This window comes from Gossypium hirsutum, chromosome A12 (assembly GCF_007990345.1).
Source record: "Gossypium hirsutum isolate 1008001.06 chromosome A12, Gossypium_hirsutum_v2.1, whole genome shotgun sequence".
Lineage (NCBI taxonomy): Eukaryota > Viridiplantae > Streptophyta > Magnoliopsida > Malvales > Malvaceae > Gossypium > Gossypium hirsutum.
The window spans coordinates 8,666,622-8,683,638 of NC_053435.1; the positions used below are offsets into that span (position 1 = coordinate 8,666,622).

Below are 17,017 nucleotides of genomic sequence, written 5' to 3' on the forward strand. Positions count from 1 at the left end.
ATAGACTATAAAATATATGTGTTCCTTCAAAATAAAATTAGTACCAGAATATGTGGAATCATTTCCTTTTCGAATATTATATCGAAAGCATGTTCCTAAGCCATATCTCCCCAACTATGTAGCTAGTTGTACGATACACCCGGTCATCATATAATCACTTTGTAAACTTTTACTTCAACTACCATGCTTTCTTGTATGAGATGGAATAATTATATCTGCTTTGAATCTCGAGAATTAAAACTACAACGGGCATGAGCAGATTTGGTTCGAGCAATGCAATGATGGAATCACAGATTAAACTAGAATACAATTTCGAATGATCTTTGGGTACCCTTGTTGCAACGCATGTATGTGGTTTGTTGTATTTGTAAATTTTCCACATATGTTTCTTTTGTATATAGGTTACTCGAATCAACCACATTCATTCCTAGTTATATTTAATGCATTTACATGCATGACCGTTAGCATTGACTCTATGACCTTGAAATTCGATGACTATATAATGTTGTAATCCTCAATTCTTCTCTTCCTAACACTTTTCGATGGAAAAAAGTAGACCAAATGCGAGCTCACCATTGTCATCAATTGAAGGGTAATTCAAATCAAATAATTCGTGAGCATATACGAGAAATTCATGGCCGCAAGTGTGGACACCTAACAATGATTGTGACTCATTCGGATAGAAACTATTGGTTCGTGTTACAACTTAAGATCATTGGTAACTACAGCTCCAACATCAACTTCTTTCTGGGCTTGAGCTTGAGCTTGGGCTCTGGCTTTAGTGAACTCACCGAAGTCATCATATGTGATTTTCTCTATCTCCAGTATCAAGTCTTTGAATATCATTTAGAGAAGAAGTGAGACTAACAGGCAGGGCAGACTGTGCATCAGCAATCCAGTGGGGTGAAGCTTGCCCTCTCTTCTGACCATCTAACCGCATGGCATGTTCCTTACTGAACCCTTTTTCCTCACCTTCAAGAACTAAGCTACGTAAGTATTTGGCATTTGCAGGCCCTGTACACTGAACCATTTTCGAGAATGCGCTTTCTCTGTTAACTAGCAGTTCCTTTGGAGTTTTGTGTTCTAGAACCTGAAAGAGCAACATCAGAAGTTATCTAGTTACCAGTAATGAGTACCTTCGTTTTTATTCCCCAATCCAAAGGCAACTTAATCAAGCACAGTAAATTATATAGATGGTAAATATTTGCCAAGTCACTCACAGAATGGAGTCAATTCTGCCTTGAAGATATCATATAGCTACAAGCAATATATTAAATGAGATGGAGATTTTGCAGAAAGGAAAAGAAGCCAGAAATATGAAGGAAAAACATAAGTGAGAAGGAGCACCTGACCAGCATCAAGTACAAGAATCCGGTCACAGTCGATGATGGTATTTAGTCTGTGAGCAATAATCAGCATGGTGCAAGATTTGAATTCTTCACGAATGGTTTTCTGGATAAAAGCATCAGTCTTAACATCCACTGCCGCAGTTGCTTCATCAAGAACCAGAATCTTTGACCTTCGCAACAATGCTCGGGCAAGACACAGTAATTGTCTCTGCCCAACACTAAAATTCTCCCCACCCTCCAAAACCTTGAGGCAGACGATGAGAAAATTATTTCAACTGTTGACTTCTTGCTTTGAATAATATATACATAAGTTTCTTCATTCACAAAAGGTTATACATATTAAAGTTTACTTTAAATACCATTAAAAGCTTAATAGACATAGAGTTCAAGCAAATATTTGCAGAAACACTTGATTTCCTTTTTATTTTTTACTATTTTTCTATTTAATACCTCTGCATCCAGACGGAAAGAGTTCCTCAAGATGACATCCTTCAAATGTGCCCTTTCTAAAGCCTCCCAAAGGTCATCATCATTGTGCTCATTAAATGGATCCAAGTTTAATCGCACAGTTCCTGGATAAATTAAAAACGACCATAAAGATGAGAAACTTTAATGTTGGATGATATTCTCTAGCAAATATTGTGCCATAAAAGCACACTAATTTAAAACTTAATACGAGCACTTGGCTGTGAACATTCAAAAGTTAAAGTGATTACCAGAAAAAAGAACAGGGGATTGTGGTATAATACTAAGAACCTTTCGCACGTCTGTCAGTCCAAATCTGGCAAGAATACAACCATCAATCAAGATTCTTCCTTTTTCCAGCTCTACAATCCGAAACAAAGCATTCAGCACGCTGGATTTCCCTGCACCAGTTCTTCCAACTATCCCTAGCTTCTCACTTGGAGAAATAATAAAGGACAATCCACACAAGACCGGTGGAAGTTCAGGTCTATAACGTAGGACAACATCCTCAAATTGAATTGAGCCAGATGATGGCCAACCAGGTGGAGGACGGTGGCTCTCGATTATGTCTGGAGCCTCTGGAGGCAAATTGATATATGTACCCACACGTTCCACAGCATTCAACCTGTTCTCGGCTTTGCTTGCCTGTCTTAAAACACCACTCAGTAGCCTAGTGATATTTAATGTATAACTGAGAAGTAGGCCCACTGTTGATGCAAACGCTGCCTTGTTTTCTGCTCTTCCATTCTGCAGAACAGCGATGGTTGCTGTTAACCAAATAATGAGGCCTCCTAGTGTTTCTAATCTTATAGCCAACCAATGATTTGAACTAATATTTGCCAGAGTGAATCTGATATTATTATCCATGGACCTCCCAATAACATTGGCAATCCGATCATAAGCTCTGTATGCACGAATGGATGAGAAGCCATCAAATGCTTCTCTAAATTGAGCATAAACAGGTGAGCTGGTAATAGAATCTAAGCGTTTTACTTCACGAGATGTGCTCTGCAAAAGCAAATGGTCATTGAAATTTGTGAAGAGAATAGCTGTGCTAGAAGAAAGATAATAATCAGCAAAGAATACTTCAGTGTCAAGAAACTAAGGTAGAAAAGAATACTTCAATGTCAAGAAACTAAGGTAGAATACTTGCTTATATACATACTGAACTAGGAAAATAAAATGGCATTTACAGATCACAAATTGAGTGAAAATTATGATGCTGGAAAAAAGTCTCAACTTTCAACCTATGTCATTTGGACATTCATCTTCCCAAAGTACCAGCGTCCAAAAAATACTCAAACATGGTATGAGGCCTGGTCCCCAAAATATATGGAAAAACTTAGAAAAAATTGAGCATACACATATACGAGGCACACACCCCTGGGTCCAGGTAATATAGGTCTCTGGTAATTAAAACGTATTTTTTTTCTTAAATTTCCATATGTAACTGACAATTGTGTAGCATACCTGATAAAATAGATAGGCTGCATAAAACAAGATGAGAAGTGGCATTATGGCCCAAAATGAAAATATGCTCACGATGCTTATCAGCGTAAAAGTTGAAAGAAGCTGCCACAACTGATTCAAAAACATATCCATAGAAGTGGCAACATTACAATCTATATCACCTAGATCTCTTGAAAACCTATTGATTACTCGCCCAATTGGATTAGTCTGGAAAAACAACATTGGAGCTCTTAGGATGGAATTTAGCATCATATCATGCAATCTTCTGGCTGCACCGAGACTTGAAGTAATAAGCCAAAACGAGTTTGTCAGCGTCACAGTTACCTGAATCCATTAAAATGGTAAGTAACTCATTGTAATAAGCACTAAAATAAAAGATGAAACAGCTAATGCTTTATGAATCAATTTTTGGTTCTGGCAGGAAGACAAACAGACCAGAGAAAATGCGTAACATGTTATGCTGTTAAGACTTCTTGGAATTCTTCTCCATATCACTGCATTCATTGCATGTTTTACAGTATACAAAAGTTATGTCCTACAAAATTAGTGCTCATTTAAAAAGAGAACTTGTTCTTTGAATAATCATATTGAAAGCAAAGCCATCGCTTTTAGCTTTCTTGATAAGATAAGCAGAGAATAAATAGATATCAATACAAACCACTTGTTAGATGCAGATAAAGATGCACCAACCTGACTAAATCCTAGAAGCGCATAAATGAGAATGTAAAATTCAGGCTTATAACTCTTTGAAGCACTCCTATCTGTCCAAAAGCGTAACCACATGCTGCTTAAAATTCTAAGAACTTCAGTTGAAAAGTAGAATGTAAAAAGTATCATAACCACCCATAGGCCTCCCATAGCATCCTTATACCTGCAAAACAGTAAAAGAAAATAGGTTCTATGCCTATCTCAAGTTGAATTAATGTGAAGTGCAGTTGATTTACATGTGAATTATGTTAATCATCTAACCTCAAACCAATTGTCAATAGGTGGAGAAACTCGACTCAAACAAAAAATCATAGGAAATCTAATATTTAATTGATGAGAGATAACACCACGTAAAATTGTATCATTTGGTAGCTTAATAGGGGCCTACACATGGACAACCTCATATCTTTCATTTTTAGGGAACCTGTGTTAAGATTTTTTTTTATTTCTTTATTGTGTCATTTTATGTAATCTCTTATTTCCAGTATCTGATTCTTTTTTCCTTTATTAGGATTTGATTAGATTTTATTTGATTCTTTTTTCTAGCTCCATTGTCTATTTAAAGGGAGGACAGTTTTCATAAAATACAGAGAGCACTCCCTTAGCCTTTTTCCCTCTTTCTTTAATAAGATGGAAGAAATTATTAAAATCAAATTCAATATGAAAAGCATGAGGTTTAGTGTACTAATGAGTATAGGGTGTTATCCTATATTACCCCATAACAACATTCCAGCTGACCAGACCTGTTTCCCTTTCTTCTTGCTTTACTAGTATAGCTTTCATGCCTTTCCTCCTCTTTGCAGCATTTGCATCTTTTAGAATATCATTTATCTCATTCTCAACCATCTTATTGGAATTTGGTTCTAATTTTTCCATGTCTATGTATCTTCCATCGCCCTTCCCTTCTCGTTTTTCCATTTTCCCAGCATTTTCCATCAACTTCTGAAATATCCTTCCTTTTCTGGAGACTTCCTCAAAGGTACCCTCTTCTTTAATTACACCATTAGAGATAAGAAGGATGTAGTCTACATGTGGAAGAAAATGCAGCTGGTTTGTGACAAGTATTCTGGTTTTTCCTTGTAATTCTTCCTTGATACACCTGTTGAAAACCTGCAAATGACTTCAGATTAGACCATATAGCATAACCACAAGAAATCTATTTTGAGATCAAAGAAGGTTGAATGTTCAAATCCAAAAGGTTGAAAATACATTAGAAAGAAACTGGAATTGTGGAAAGAATATATGAGAAATATTTGTGCTTATATTCTTTGGGTTTCCTGCTGTTATTTTTCATTTATAACTTTGGAGCTATTTTAAGCCAAGTTTATTCAAAAGCTTCCTCAACCTTGCTGGTAAAGAAGTTATAGATCTGTAGTTTCCCACTGGAATCTTAGGAGTCTATATATATTATGTAATCTTTACACTAGAAAAAGAACTATCCTCATATAAGATTTCAGCACTGCTGCTCTTATTTCTTCACCTAGGTAAATCTCATTTCTTTACCGCAACTTCTAAACCTATCAAATCTAACACAAAAACTAAAATTCTTTGGTTATGTCCACCTTTTTGACCTTATTAATCTGAACACTTAGCCTCAAAACTTCGTTTTCTTGTATCCAAAAGAAGCCCTAGATTCATATTAGTTTGATGCAAACCTTCATACTTCCATGTAGAATGTGAAAGAAATTGCATTTATCAGAGTAAACAAGTTACCTGTTCTGCAACATGAGCATCCAGGGCACTTAAAGGGTCATCAAATATGTACACATCTGAATAGGAATAGACAGCTCTAGCCATGGAAACTCTCTGTTTCTGCCCACCACTTATATTCACACCTCTTTCACCGATCTCAGTGAGGTCATGATCCTGAAGGACAATGTTAAATAGTTAAGGAGACATTCCATAATAGAAGAAGAAATTACAAGATGTTTTAAATCCACATAACAGGAAGGATGTGAAGATCCTGCTGTAGAGCTGTCACATCAATTGTCTTCCAATACCGTTCTAGTTGAAAGCTAGACCCAAACAAAATGTTATCACGAACCTGTGAAAATAAATTTTAAGTTCATAAGCAAGCATGCAAGTAGAAAGGAAAATTTCTTAGTCAAAGAATATTGGAAGCTGTAGAAATTTGAAATGAAAGTAAACATCAATAATGAACATAAGCAACACTGCAACTTACAGTAGCATTAAAAATCCATGAAACTTGAGGAACATAAGCAACAGTCCCTCTTATAATGACACTTGAATTTGCATCTGGAGGAAGCTCCCCTAGAATAGCTGATATAAGGGATGTTTTTCCTTCTCCAGTTCCACCAACAATTGCGAATAAGCTGCCAACCGGTACATCTATATTGATATTTGATAAAGTGGGCCTCTCTGCCTGAAAAAAGAAAAAACAAATCCAAATTGTCTTTATCCAGAAAAGTAGCTTCTTGCAATATTAACAATGTTGAGGTTAATAAGTGCACGAGATCTTCCTCACCATAAAGCAGGAAGTAGTGCATGGTAAATTACTAAGCTGCTATTGCTATTTCTGAATTATCATGTCCTATGTAGTATATCCAAAGCTATAATTCTACAGTCGATCCCTTCAGACAAAACATAATATCTAACAAGTCAACTTTCTTTCCGTCTTTCCATTCACTTACAGAGCATGAGACAAACCATATTTATCGACTGATGATTAGTAAAACCCTTCACAAGCAATATTAAATACAGAGTTCCAGTCTAGAAAGCACTTGACTCATAATTTGAGAGGTATGGAAACAAGAACAGAACTTTGAAATGACCTTTAAATCCCATGAAAAGTTTCCATTCTTAATTGAGATGGCTGGAAGCCCTGGCTGAAGAGGTGGATTTGGTGCTAGAACTCTCTCTTCAGCTAAGAAAAGCTCCTCAAGACGTTTCAACGATATATTTGCATTTGCAACCTAAAAACCAAGTATTAGACAGTCAAGAATCCAATAGAAGCTATTTAATAACTCTATTAAGCTTAATGACTGGCGAATCTTGAAAATTGTAGCAATTACATTGCAAATAGTGATCAACTAAAAACTAAATACATACACCTTTTAAGCTTGTTTCTCATTCATGGCCGTAACATCATAAATTTTCTTCGCCATATATCAAGTTGATGAGTGACAAACCAGTTTTATTGTCTGGCCAACAGGTTGATTGTTAAGTACTTTGATAAATCAGAACAACTAAATACGTACACCTTTTAAGCTTGTTTCTTATTCATGGCCGTAACATCATAAACTTTCTTTGCCATATATCAAGTTGATGAGTGACAAACCAGTTTTATTGTCTGGCCAACAGGTTGATTGTTAAGTACTTTGATAAATCAGAACAACTAATGAAGGTACAAAAAGTTTACCACATGAAACTCAATTCTCAATAAACGAAAAATAAATACCTAAGAAACAAACTATAAAAGTTTCCCCTCCAATAAGATTTCAGCAATGAAGATTATACAGCTGTAAGCCAATTCAATTATGCTAAATATAATGATGTAAGGGGTGAAGTAAGTTAAACCTGACTTAACAAATTAGGAAGACATTCCAGAGGAATTCGTAGCAATGCAAACAATGAAAGTGATGTGAACGCCCTTGCTGGTGTCAGATCCCCACCAAGCAAAGTGAACATCCCAAATGAAACTACTGTTACAACAACTGGTATGCTGTTCAATATGAACCTGTTAAACTGCAATAAAAGGCAACTTATTAAAACAAAATATGGTAAAACAGTCATAGCTTTTGTAGCCTGAAGACTAGCAGCATGAATAGCTGCCGCAACAAGAGCAATTTAAGATTACCCACATAGATAAATAAGCATTAAAGTGTGTTTACATGGCATGCAACTTGCATAACTGACATACATACTATAACATCTAGTTTACAAATCATGGATTTGTAGTCACAAGATAGGCCACCTATTCCCGGAAACTTGCTTAAAATGTAGGTTCAAATATTATGGTGGTGGCTACTGGCCACCATAATCACATTTCCCTTGGAAAAGAAAATATATCAAATGATGAAAGCATTGCATGTCCAGGATTATGTTTGATGACCAATAACCGCATTTTCCAGTGCAAAAGCAAGTGCAACTATTGGTGAAAGATAATTTTCGCATGCCAACTAGAAACATCATTTTATGTTTTGGAATGTTCAATAAAAAACACACAGACACTCTGAAGCAATATTATAATTCAAATATCATACAGCAGATAGTAGTTGAGCTCTCTGAAGCCATGATAGCTCATCATTCCGTATACTGTGAACTCTAGACTGAAAGCATTTCTCCCATGCATAAAATCTGAAAAATTATCAAGCACAGATCAGTAATCACTGTCAAATATCAAGATAATATAGTGAAACCTAAGGAAGTGCTTTCTGAATTTGACCATACTTCACAATGTCCACAGCAGATAGAATTTCATTCGTAAGATTGATTCTCCTGTCAGTCCACTCTAGTCTTTGCTTAGTCATCTTTTGCATTTTGCTAACCACAACAGTCTGTCTCCATGTGTAAAACAGAGAAATCAGTTAATACATGATCAATCATCAGATAGTTGGTTTAAATTATTTCATCTTCAATGACAATAGTTATCAGAGGATCATTAACATGGAAATGATTTCCCAATTTAAAATCATTTTGCTTGCCTTGGTGGCAGATTTCTCAGTGAGACAACATTTAATCTAATAATTTGATTTTTCTAACTATGTCATTCTTTGATGCTCTTTTGCTCTCTTTCTTTTTTCTCTCCAATGGAAGTAGACTGCATGAGTTATGGAGGTTGGTTATCAGTAAACTTCATGGACAGGGTTTAAACTACAATTAAGTTGGCAGAACATCATGCCAATGACTAGCATCAACTTATCAAGTAAATTCTCACTTTGCTAAGAAAATGAAATTGTCGAATAATGTGGTAACATCTGTGAGTGCTTTTGTTTTGGTGGACAGTATATCAGAGATAAGTATTTTAATTTTGTAGGATGCTAGTTACTAACAAGTTTTCCTAGTTTGATAGGATCAAAAATTAATTCCAGTGAAATCAATTCTCCACATGGTATCAAATGTTTTCGGTTCTTTCCTAAGAAGTGTTTTTTTTCTGGTCGAATTCTTGCTTCTCATGTTTATTCTATGGTATTAAATGTTTTTGGTTCTTTCCTAAGAAGTGTTTTCTTTTCCTGGTTGAAATCTTGCTTCTCTTGTTCATTCCATGGTATCAGATGTTTTTGGTTCCTTACTAAGAAGAGTTTTTTTTTTTTCTTGGTCGAATTCTTGCTTCTCCTATTCTATTCCCAAGTCCTTTCTTTCCTTATCATGTCAGACTCAACCAAAATCAGTCTTATCGTAGAAACTACCGTGATTTAAAACACGGTTGCTTTAATCACTAAAGCTGGAAATTTACAAAACATCCAACCAATTTGATTGAACAGTAAGGATTATTTGAAATGGACACAACTGGTTCATACATTCTTGAAGGTCCAAGGGAAACTAAGTCACTTGTTGGTCCTCCAAAAGAATATCCTAAATCAGAGGCATGGATGAACAAGATTCCATGTGATGTCTTGGTTACGGGATTCAATGCTTCCAATGATTAGTTACACATGTATGTTCATTTCCTCTACCAAGGAGATTTGAGATGCCATTCAGCAAACATATTCCAAGTGTCACGTAAGAATTTTTGAGAGTAGGAGAAAACATAACGATAGGAAGAAGAAGTTGAGAGAAATCAGAAAGAAAGAATAAGAGAGAAAATTGTATATATTCACTAACTGCCTTCCCCTTCCCTTGATTGGTGCTTTTAGGGTGGGTAACGGCCTCTCAAATGAACAGACAACTGTTCAAAAATGCACCGTTTTCATTAAACAACAAACACTCCCAAAACAAGGCCATTTCAAACCACACTAGACCCTTCTCTAAACACGTCGTTTCTTTAAAACATTAAACTAAACATTGCGTTTTACAACCATTATGCCAATAACAGAAATTAGCAAAAATTTATACACGGCTGTTGTACTAACCATGGCCCTAAAATTCATTCCATGACAAATATCCCTCCCTCGAACCTAATCCTTGTGCTCAAGGATCAAAAGATGGATACTTCTGCTTGAGGTCACTCCAATTCTACCAAGTAGTCTCTTCCGGAAAGGTGTCAGCCCATTCAACTAAGAATTCTATAACGGCTTGATTTCCTTTCCATACCATTCTCCTCTCAAGTACTTTCACTAGTTCTTTCAAGAAAGAACCACTTGCTCCTGTTGGAAGTAAATCCAATATGTTTTTTTAATTGTGAGACATGAAAAGTGGAATGTATTCGAGCTTCCTTAGGCAAAATCAGTCTGTAAGATACTTTCCCAACTTTGGCTTCTACTGGATAAGGCCCAAAATACTTGGGTGACAACTTCTAATTCCTAAGCTTTCTCATCGAATGTTGTCTGTAAGGTTGAAGTCGCAGGTACACCAAATCTCCAACCTGAAATTCCCTGTGTGGCCTTTTTTTTTTTAGCCATCTATTTCATTCTCTCTTGAGCCCTTTTCAAATAAAAGCTAAGCAACTTCCTCATGGTTTCCCTATGTTGAAGGCTTCTTACCATCTTTTCCACTTTAGAAGACCCTGCTAGGTAGGGCAAGTGTAGTGGAGGCTCCTGTCCATAGAAAGATTCATAGGGAGTGGATTTGATAGTTAAGTGGTGGGTAGTGTTATACCACCATTCTGCTAGTGGCAGCCAATGCATCCAGTCCGAGGGTCTCCCCTGTCATGCACCAAAGAGACCCTTCTAAACATTTGTTCAAAATATCGGTTTGGCTAGAGGTGATCATGGGCCGAGCCTAAAATTTTAGGCCCATCTACTAGGCCCCGGCCCAGCCCGGCCCGAAATATGGGCCTAAAAATTTGTCCAAGCCAGGCCCGAAATAAAATTGCTAAGCCCGAGGCCGGCCCGGCCCGAACCATATTAAATTTTTTTTTCTTATTTCATTAAATAAAAAAATTTAAAAATATAATAAATCAAATATATTTAAAAACATAAAAACAAATATTAAAACAAATAAAAATGATACTAAAACAATTATTAAAATAATACACAAATTAACAATATAATAAAAATAGTTATATCAAAATTTTAAAATGATTAAAAATAAAATAAAAAATATATTAATATATAATTCGGGCCGGGCCGGGCCCGAGCCAAAAAACTTACCCGAGGCCCGGCCTGTTTTTTAAACGAGCCTCGTTTTTTTGCCCAAGCCCATTTTTCGGGCCTATATTTTTACCCAAATCCTCCCATTTTTCGGGCGAGCCTTCGGGCCGGGCCGGGCCCCCCGGCCCATGATCAGCTCTAGGTTTGGCCATTGGTTTAGGGGTGATAGGTCGTGGATAAATGTAGCTTGGTCCCAAGGAGTTTGAAAAGCTCCTGCCAGAATTGGCTAAGGAATACTTTATCTCTATATGAAACAATTGATTTAGGCATGCCATGTAGCTTGTATACCTGATTTAGATACTCTTGTGCCACTGTTAATGTGTTAAAGGGGTGTGCTAAAGCCAAGAAATGATCGTATTTAGTCAATCGATCTATCAGCACCAGGATTGTGGACTTGCCCTTAGATGCAAGTAAGCCTTCCACAAAATCCATGCTAATGGCTGCTCAAACCCTGTCTAGTATAGAGAGAAGTTGCAATAACCTTGGTGATGCTAACTGATCACTTTTTCACCTTTGATAGGTAACACATTCCCTAACCCATAGTTTCACATCTTTGGAAAGACCCTTCCAATACAATAGGATAGATATCTTATGCCTTAAAGCATGCACACCAGAGTGGCCACCTAATGATCCTCCATGACAAAGATAAAAAATAGTCCTCCTAAGACTGCTATTGTTGCCTACAACTACCTTTCCTTTCCTTCTTAGAACAATACCATCCCATGAATACTTGGGATGGAATTGAAACTGTTGTTGGAGCTCCCGAATCAATTCCTGAAGTTTGGTATCACTCACACATGAATCAATGATTTGGCCCCACTCTTTAGACCAAGAAAGTTGCATACTACCGACTCATCGGAAAAGCTAGTGTTCCTATTCATGAGCCCTCTTAGAAAGTGCATTAGCCCCAATTTTTTGAGCCCTTCTCCTGTAGAAAGTAGAGTAGTCATACCCTAACATCTTAGCTACCCACTATTGCTAATAAGGAGTGATTGCTTGTTGATCAGACAAGAATCTCAAGCTTTGATGAGCAATCTTGATCTAAAAGTGCCTTCCTACCACATAGGGATGCCACTTCTTCACTGCTAGCAGTACTACTAGCATTTCCTTGTCATAGATGAACAAGGCTTGATGTCTAATTCCCAGAGCCTTACTAAAGAAAGCCACAGGTCTTCCTTTCTGCTGCAATACTACCCCAACACCTTGCCTACAAGCATTAGTCTCTACACAGAATGTCTCCTGAAAATCGGGTAAAACTAGCACTGGAGCTTGGCAAATGGCTTCCTTGAGTTGCTGAAAAGCCCATGTGCGAAATTAGTCCACTGCCAAGGGACATCTTTTTTTAATAAAGTAGTGAGGTTTAACCATGACCCCATACACTTTGATAAACCTCCTGTAGTAGCTGATAAGCCCAAAAACCCCCTTAGATCTTTAACAGACTATAGAGTTGGCCAGTTGAGGACTCCTTCAACCTTAGATTGATCCATGCCGACTGTTCCTTAAAAAATAATGTCCTAAATATCCAATTTGTTATTGCCAAACTTGCACTTACTCTTTTTTGCAACCAATTGGTTGGCTCTCAAAATTTGCAACACTTCCTTCACATGTGTCATATGATCTAACCAACTTTTAGAATATACCAAGATGTCATCGAAGAATACCAAAATTGATCTCTTTAGCAACTATTTGAAGACAGCATAAGGGCATGACCATGAATCCATAATGCCTTTCATGTGTCCTGAATGATGTCTCTCTCCCACATCCAGATTGGGTGGTAACTAGACCTCAAATCCAACTTGAGAAAGTATTTGGGCTTAGTTTGGATGGGCGGTGTGGTTGCCTCGGATGAGGTTAAAAATAGCGGTGGCGGTGAGATTAGATGCTGTAGCGGTGAGATTGGATATTAAAGTGATGAGATTAAAAACAACGGTAGAGTGTGTGTTTGGATTCAAACGCAACTGTAGCGATGAGGTAAGAATAGAAAATAACTTTTAAGGACATCATATTAGAATTGATATATATCAAAAGTTTTTTAAATTATTTTACTTTTATAAAATTATTAAAGTATGTGAATTTATAAATTCATTTAATAAAATATTAAAACGTATCTTTTGATATTTTATTTGTTACCTTATAAATTATTATATTTGTATTTATTAAATGATAGTTAATAACATTTAAGAATAAGAAGGTTATAATGGGAAAATAGCTTTTCACTGCAGGTGCTTTTTTTCCCACATGTACCTTTAGCTCCAGTCCAAAATGAAACCAACAGTGAGATAAGAATTTTTAACCGCACCTCACCATTAGTTATCCAAACATCAAAAAATGCAGTGAAAAGGAATATTCTCTCAACATTCCATCTCACCATGGCTTATTTTGCATCCAAAGGAAGCCTTGGCTTGGCCATCTAGGAGCTCTTCGATTACAGGTATGGAAAATTTATCCTTGATGGTTAGTTGGTTGAGCTGCCCGTAGTCTATGCACAACCTCCAACTGCCATCTTTTTTCTTCACCATTACTACTGGTGATGCAAAAGGGCTATTGCTATCTCGAATTATCCCAGCTTGCAACATCTCATGTATGAGCTTCTCAATTTCTGCCTTTCACACTGCAAGAAGTGCCAACATATTTGAAAGCGTCTGTGTAGGAGACAAAGTCAATGTTGTCTGAGCACAAGTTGCAAGTAGCATAGGACAAGGCCCTTGACCTACCATATTGAAACATTTAGATAACTGTCCACCAGACATTATTTGCAAAGCACCAGGGATAATGCCTTGGAGTACAGTTCTGCCCTTGGTAATCAAATTGCATAGTCAATGATAAGAAGTTCCACATGATTGAGCCTAGGGATAACAACCACTGAATGCCCAACACAAGGTCACATCCCCTCACTAGTAATACCATGAAGTCAGTAGTGAAACTATATCCTTGCGCTTGCACTAAACAGCTCGACATAATCCCTAAGTAGTCAACCTAACTCCATTAGCCACCATAACATGAAGTTGGCTAGATTGCTCCACTAGTATTCAACCTCCTGGCCAGTTTGGAATCCAAGAAATTATGTGTACTAGCTAAATCAACCAGAACAATAACATCTAAGTGACCAATACAAGCTGCAGATCGCATGGTGTTATGCCCTTGAGAGCCTTAAAGGGCACGTAAAGACAAAACCGGGGCAGAAGGTTCAAACTCTTGTTCCACTACTTCCAATTGCTCAAGACAGTCTTGAAATCCTCAGATGCTGGACTTCTACTATCACTTTCACATTCTGGATATGGTTCTACAATCAACTGGTAAAGTTGTGACTTGGTGCACTTGTGACCTGGTTTATATTTGGAAGCACACCAAAAACAAAGCCCTTTCTTCCTTCTCTCCTCTATTTCAGCCTGAGAGAGGGATTCAGCATGAGTCTTTTGTCCCAAGTTACTATGGGAGGTCTACTCAAACTATGAATTACTGGAGTGGTGATGCATTTTAGGTCCAAGAAATAGAGGTTTAAGCTGTCCTATTCCCCCACCTACATTCAGACTTTTCTTTGGAGACCCCATTACAATACATTCACCCTGTCTAGCTAATTGATAACCCTCTACTAGTGTTTGAGGCTTAAACAACCTTAGGTATTGTCCCACCTCAGGTTTTAAATTGCAAGTGAAGACACTTAATGCATAAACCCTAAGTAAGTGTAGCTAGTTAGGTAAACCTATCATGAAATTGGTCCATTGTCCCTTGTTGCTTGAGTGAAACCAACTCTGACATAGGGTCTAAGAAGGAGCCAGACCCAAAACGTTCCTTCAACTCTCGAGCATATGTCTCCCAAGTCAGATGATGCAACCCTCCTTACCTTTGCACAAAGAAATTATGTCAATCTAGAGCTTTACCCTCTAAGTGCAACATTACCATTCTAACCTTGGCCTACTCCCCCACACTTTCAACTTCAAAAAACTACTCTAACTTGGACCACCAGCCTCGAAAATTCGTCCCATCAAATCGTGGACAGTCCAATCTAAAAGGCTTGTTAACCGGATCCATAAGACTAACACAAGGAGTACCCATGTGTCCTAGATTTGGCATAGGTGACACTTCCAGTTGCTCCTTGCGATGGAATCCAGGAGGTGGGCCTCCCAAAATGCCCTTGCCCTTGTCTTGATTAGTTCCAGCTCCACTAGCTGGAAGAATTATGACCAAAATACTGCTCAAAGAGAGAATGTAGCTCAGTTCAAATCTCACCTTTGACATGTTCATGAAAATCCTTTAAACGTGAGTCGATCTTAGTAGCAGTCTGATTAAACTCCGATTGCAGCTGAGAGAGCTCGTGTTGTAGCATCCCTATCTCCTTTTGTGGCCTAGTGGTGACTCCACCATTTTCCATGAGGACCGGCCGAAGCTTTGATACCTTTTCCACGTAAGAATTTTTGAGAGTAGGAGAAAACAGAATGATAATAAGAAGTTGAGAGAAATAAAAAAGAGAAGAGAGAAAACTGTATTCATTCACTAATTGCCTTCCCCTTCCCTTGATTGATGCTTTTAGGGTGGGTAACAGCGTCTCGAACAAACAAACAACTGTTCAAAAACGCACCGTTTTCATTAAACAACATACACCCCCAAAACAAGGCCGTTTCAGACCACACTAGACCCCCCTCTAAACATGTCGTTTCATTAAAACATTAAACTAAATGTTGCATTTTACAACAATTATGCTAATAACAAAAATTAACAGAAACTTAAAACATGACCGTTGTGTTGACCGTTGCCTTCAAATTCATTCCATGACACCAAGGTCAATGATGCTGCCCAAATCTATGAAGTTAAGGCAAAAATTTCAACAACCAAATAAGGGAATCGATTTGTTATGGAATATTTGAGCCTCTTACAAGGTTTATAGCAAGAAATGGATCAATACCATTAAATATATATAAGCTGTAGTGAGGATGTTGCAACCCTAAAATGGTTCATGGAAAAGGATTGCCTTTTTCATTCTAATGATAGATATTTCCTCATCAAGAAGGAAAAAAAGGTGTTAGTTGGAGAAACCAATGATAGATGGATTTGCTATTGTTACCAACGCTGCCAGATTCAAGGACTAAAGCTCTACAATTGACTAAAGTCTGGAGGTGGTAGGAAACAACTAGATGGTCGCTTCTGCTTATGTTCAATCCAAACTACTGAACTTTCCAAACCATGCCCAAGGACTTTGTTTTAAGTCATAAAAGGATTTCTTCAAAGATAACTTTCCTATACTCCTTATGAGCAACAAATCTTGGTGGTTACTTCAAAACCCAAATATCATTTGCATCTAATGCATTTATTTCCTAGATCATTGCATCTCGCCAATTGAAATGACTCAAGCCTCTTGAATAGTAGGGTGAATAGACACAGAATCTAAAGAAGTGATTAAAGAACAAGACAAAGGGAATAGGTGATTATATAAAATAAAATTAGCTATTGTGTAGGTGGATAGACGTTTACATATGCTAGATAAGAATTCCAATTTTGTAAGATGCTAGTTTTCGATAAGTTTCCCTAGTTTGATAGGATAAAAACTCTATATAATTAGTAGACTGTTGAAGTATTTTCACAATTGAATTAATTCCAGTGAGATCAGTTCTCTACAGAAATTACCTGAAGTGGGACGATGAGAACTAGTAATAGGGATCCGAGAAGTGCAGCAACACCGAGTTGTTGATAAAGAAGAACCATGGCATTAATAATACTAAACGGAGCAGACCAAAATATATGAAGCTGTTGGCATACTTGCTGAACAAAGTAATAACAGTTCAAATCAATCCTCTAACTTCCATGAAGAGATAAACA

At 37.2% G+C, this 17,017-nt stretch overlaps 1 protein-coding gene across 10 annotated transcripts in view; it reads right to left on the reverse strand.

The window, feature by feature from the left end:
* Window positions 1-553: 553 nt before the first annotated feature.
* Window positions 554-17,017, reverse strand: part of LOC107928546 (ABC transporter C family member 12) — a 28,901-nt gene continuing 12,437 nt past the window's right edge. For 7 of the 10 annotated variants that reach the window (XM_041082635.1, XM_041082636.1, XM_041082637.1 and 4 more), the window contains 15 exons: window positions 16,826-16,960; window positions 8,403-8,509; window positions 8,216-8,309; window positions 7,530-7,697; window positions 6,785-6,925; window positions 6,175-6,375; window positions 5,938-6,036; window positions 5,706-5,858; window positions 4,708-5,102; window positions 3,975-4,155; window positions 3,285-3,608; window positions 2,066-2,822; window positions 1,800-1,921; window positions 1,348-1,593; window positions 554-1,090 (listed from right to left, as the gene is read on the reverse strand). In XM_041082635.1, coding sequence (XP_040938569.1) covers window positions 800-1,090; window positions 1,348-1,593; window positions 1,800-1,921; window positions 2,066-2,822; window positions 3,285-3,608; window positions 3,975-4,155; window positions 4,708-5,102; window positions 5,706-5,858; window positions 5,938-6,036; window positions 6,175-6,375; window positions 6,785-6,925; window positions 7,530-7,697; window positions 8,216-8,309; window positions 8,403-8,509; window positions 16,826-16,960 — 3,414 coding nt within the window. In that variant the 3' untranslated portion in view covers window positions 554-799. Of the gene's footprint in view, window positions 1,091-1,220; window positions 1,258-1,347; window positions 1,594-1,799; window positions 1,922-2,065; window positions 2,823-3,284; window positions 3,609-3,974; window positions 4,156-4,707; window positions 5,103-5,705; window positions 5,859-5,937; window positions 6,037-6,174; window positions 6,376-6,784; window positions 6,926-7,529; window positions 7,698-8,215; window positions 8,310-8,402; window positions 8,510-16,825; window positions 16,961-17,017 lie in introns of those variants that run through there. The other 3 variants (XM_041082640.1, XM_041082639.1, XR_005906102.1) reach the window with 3 other exon arrangements.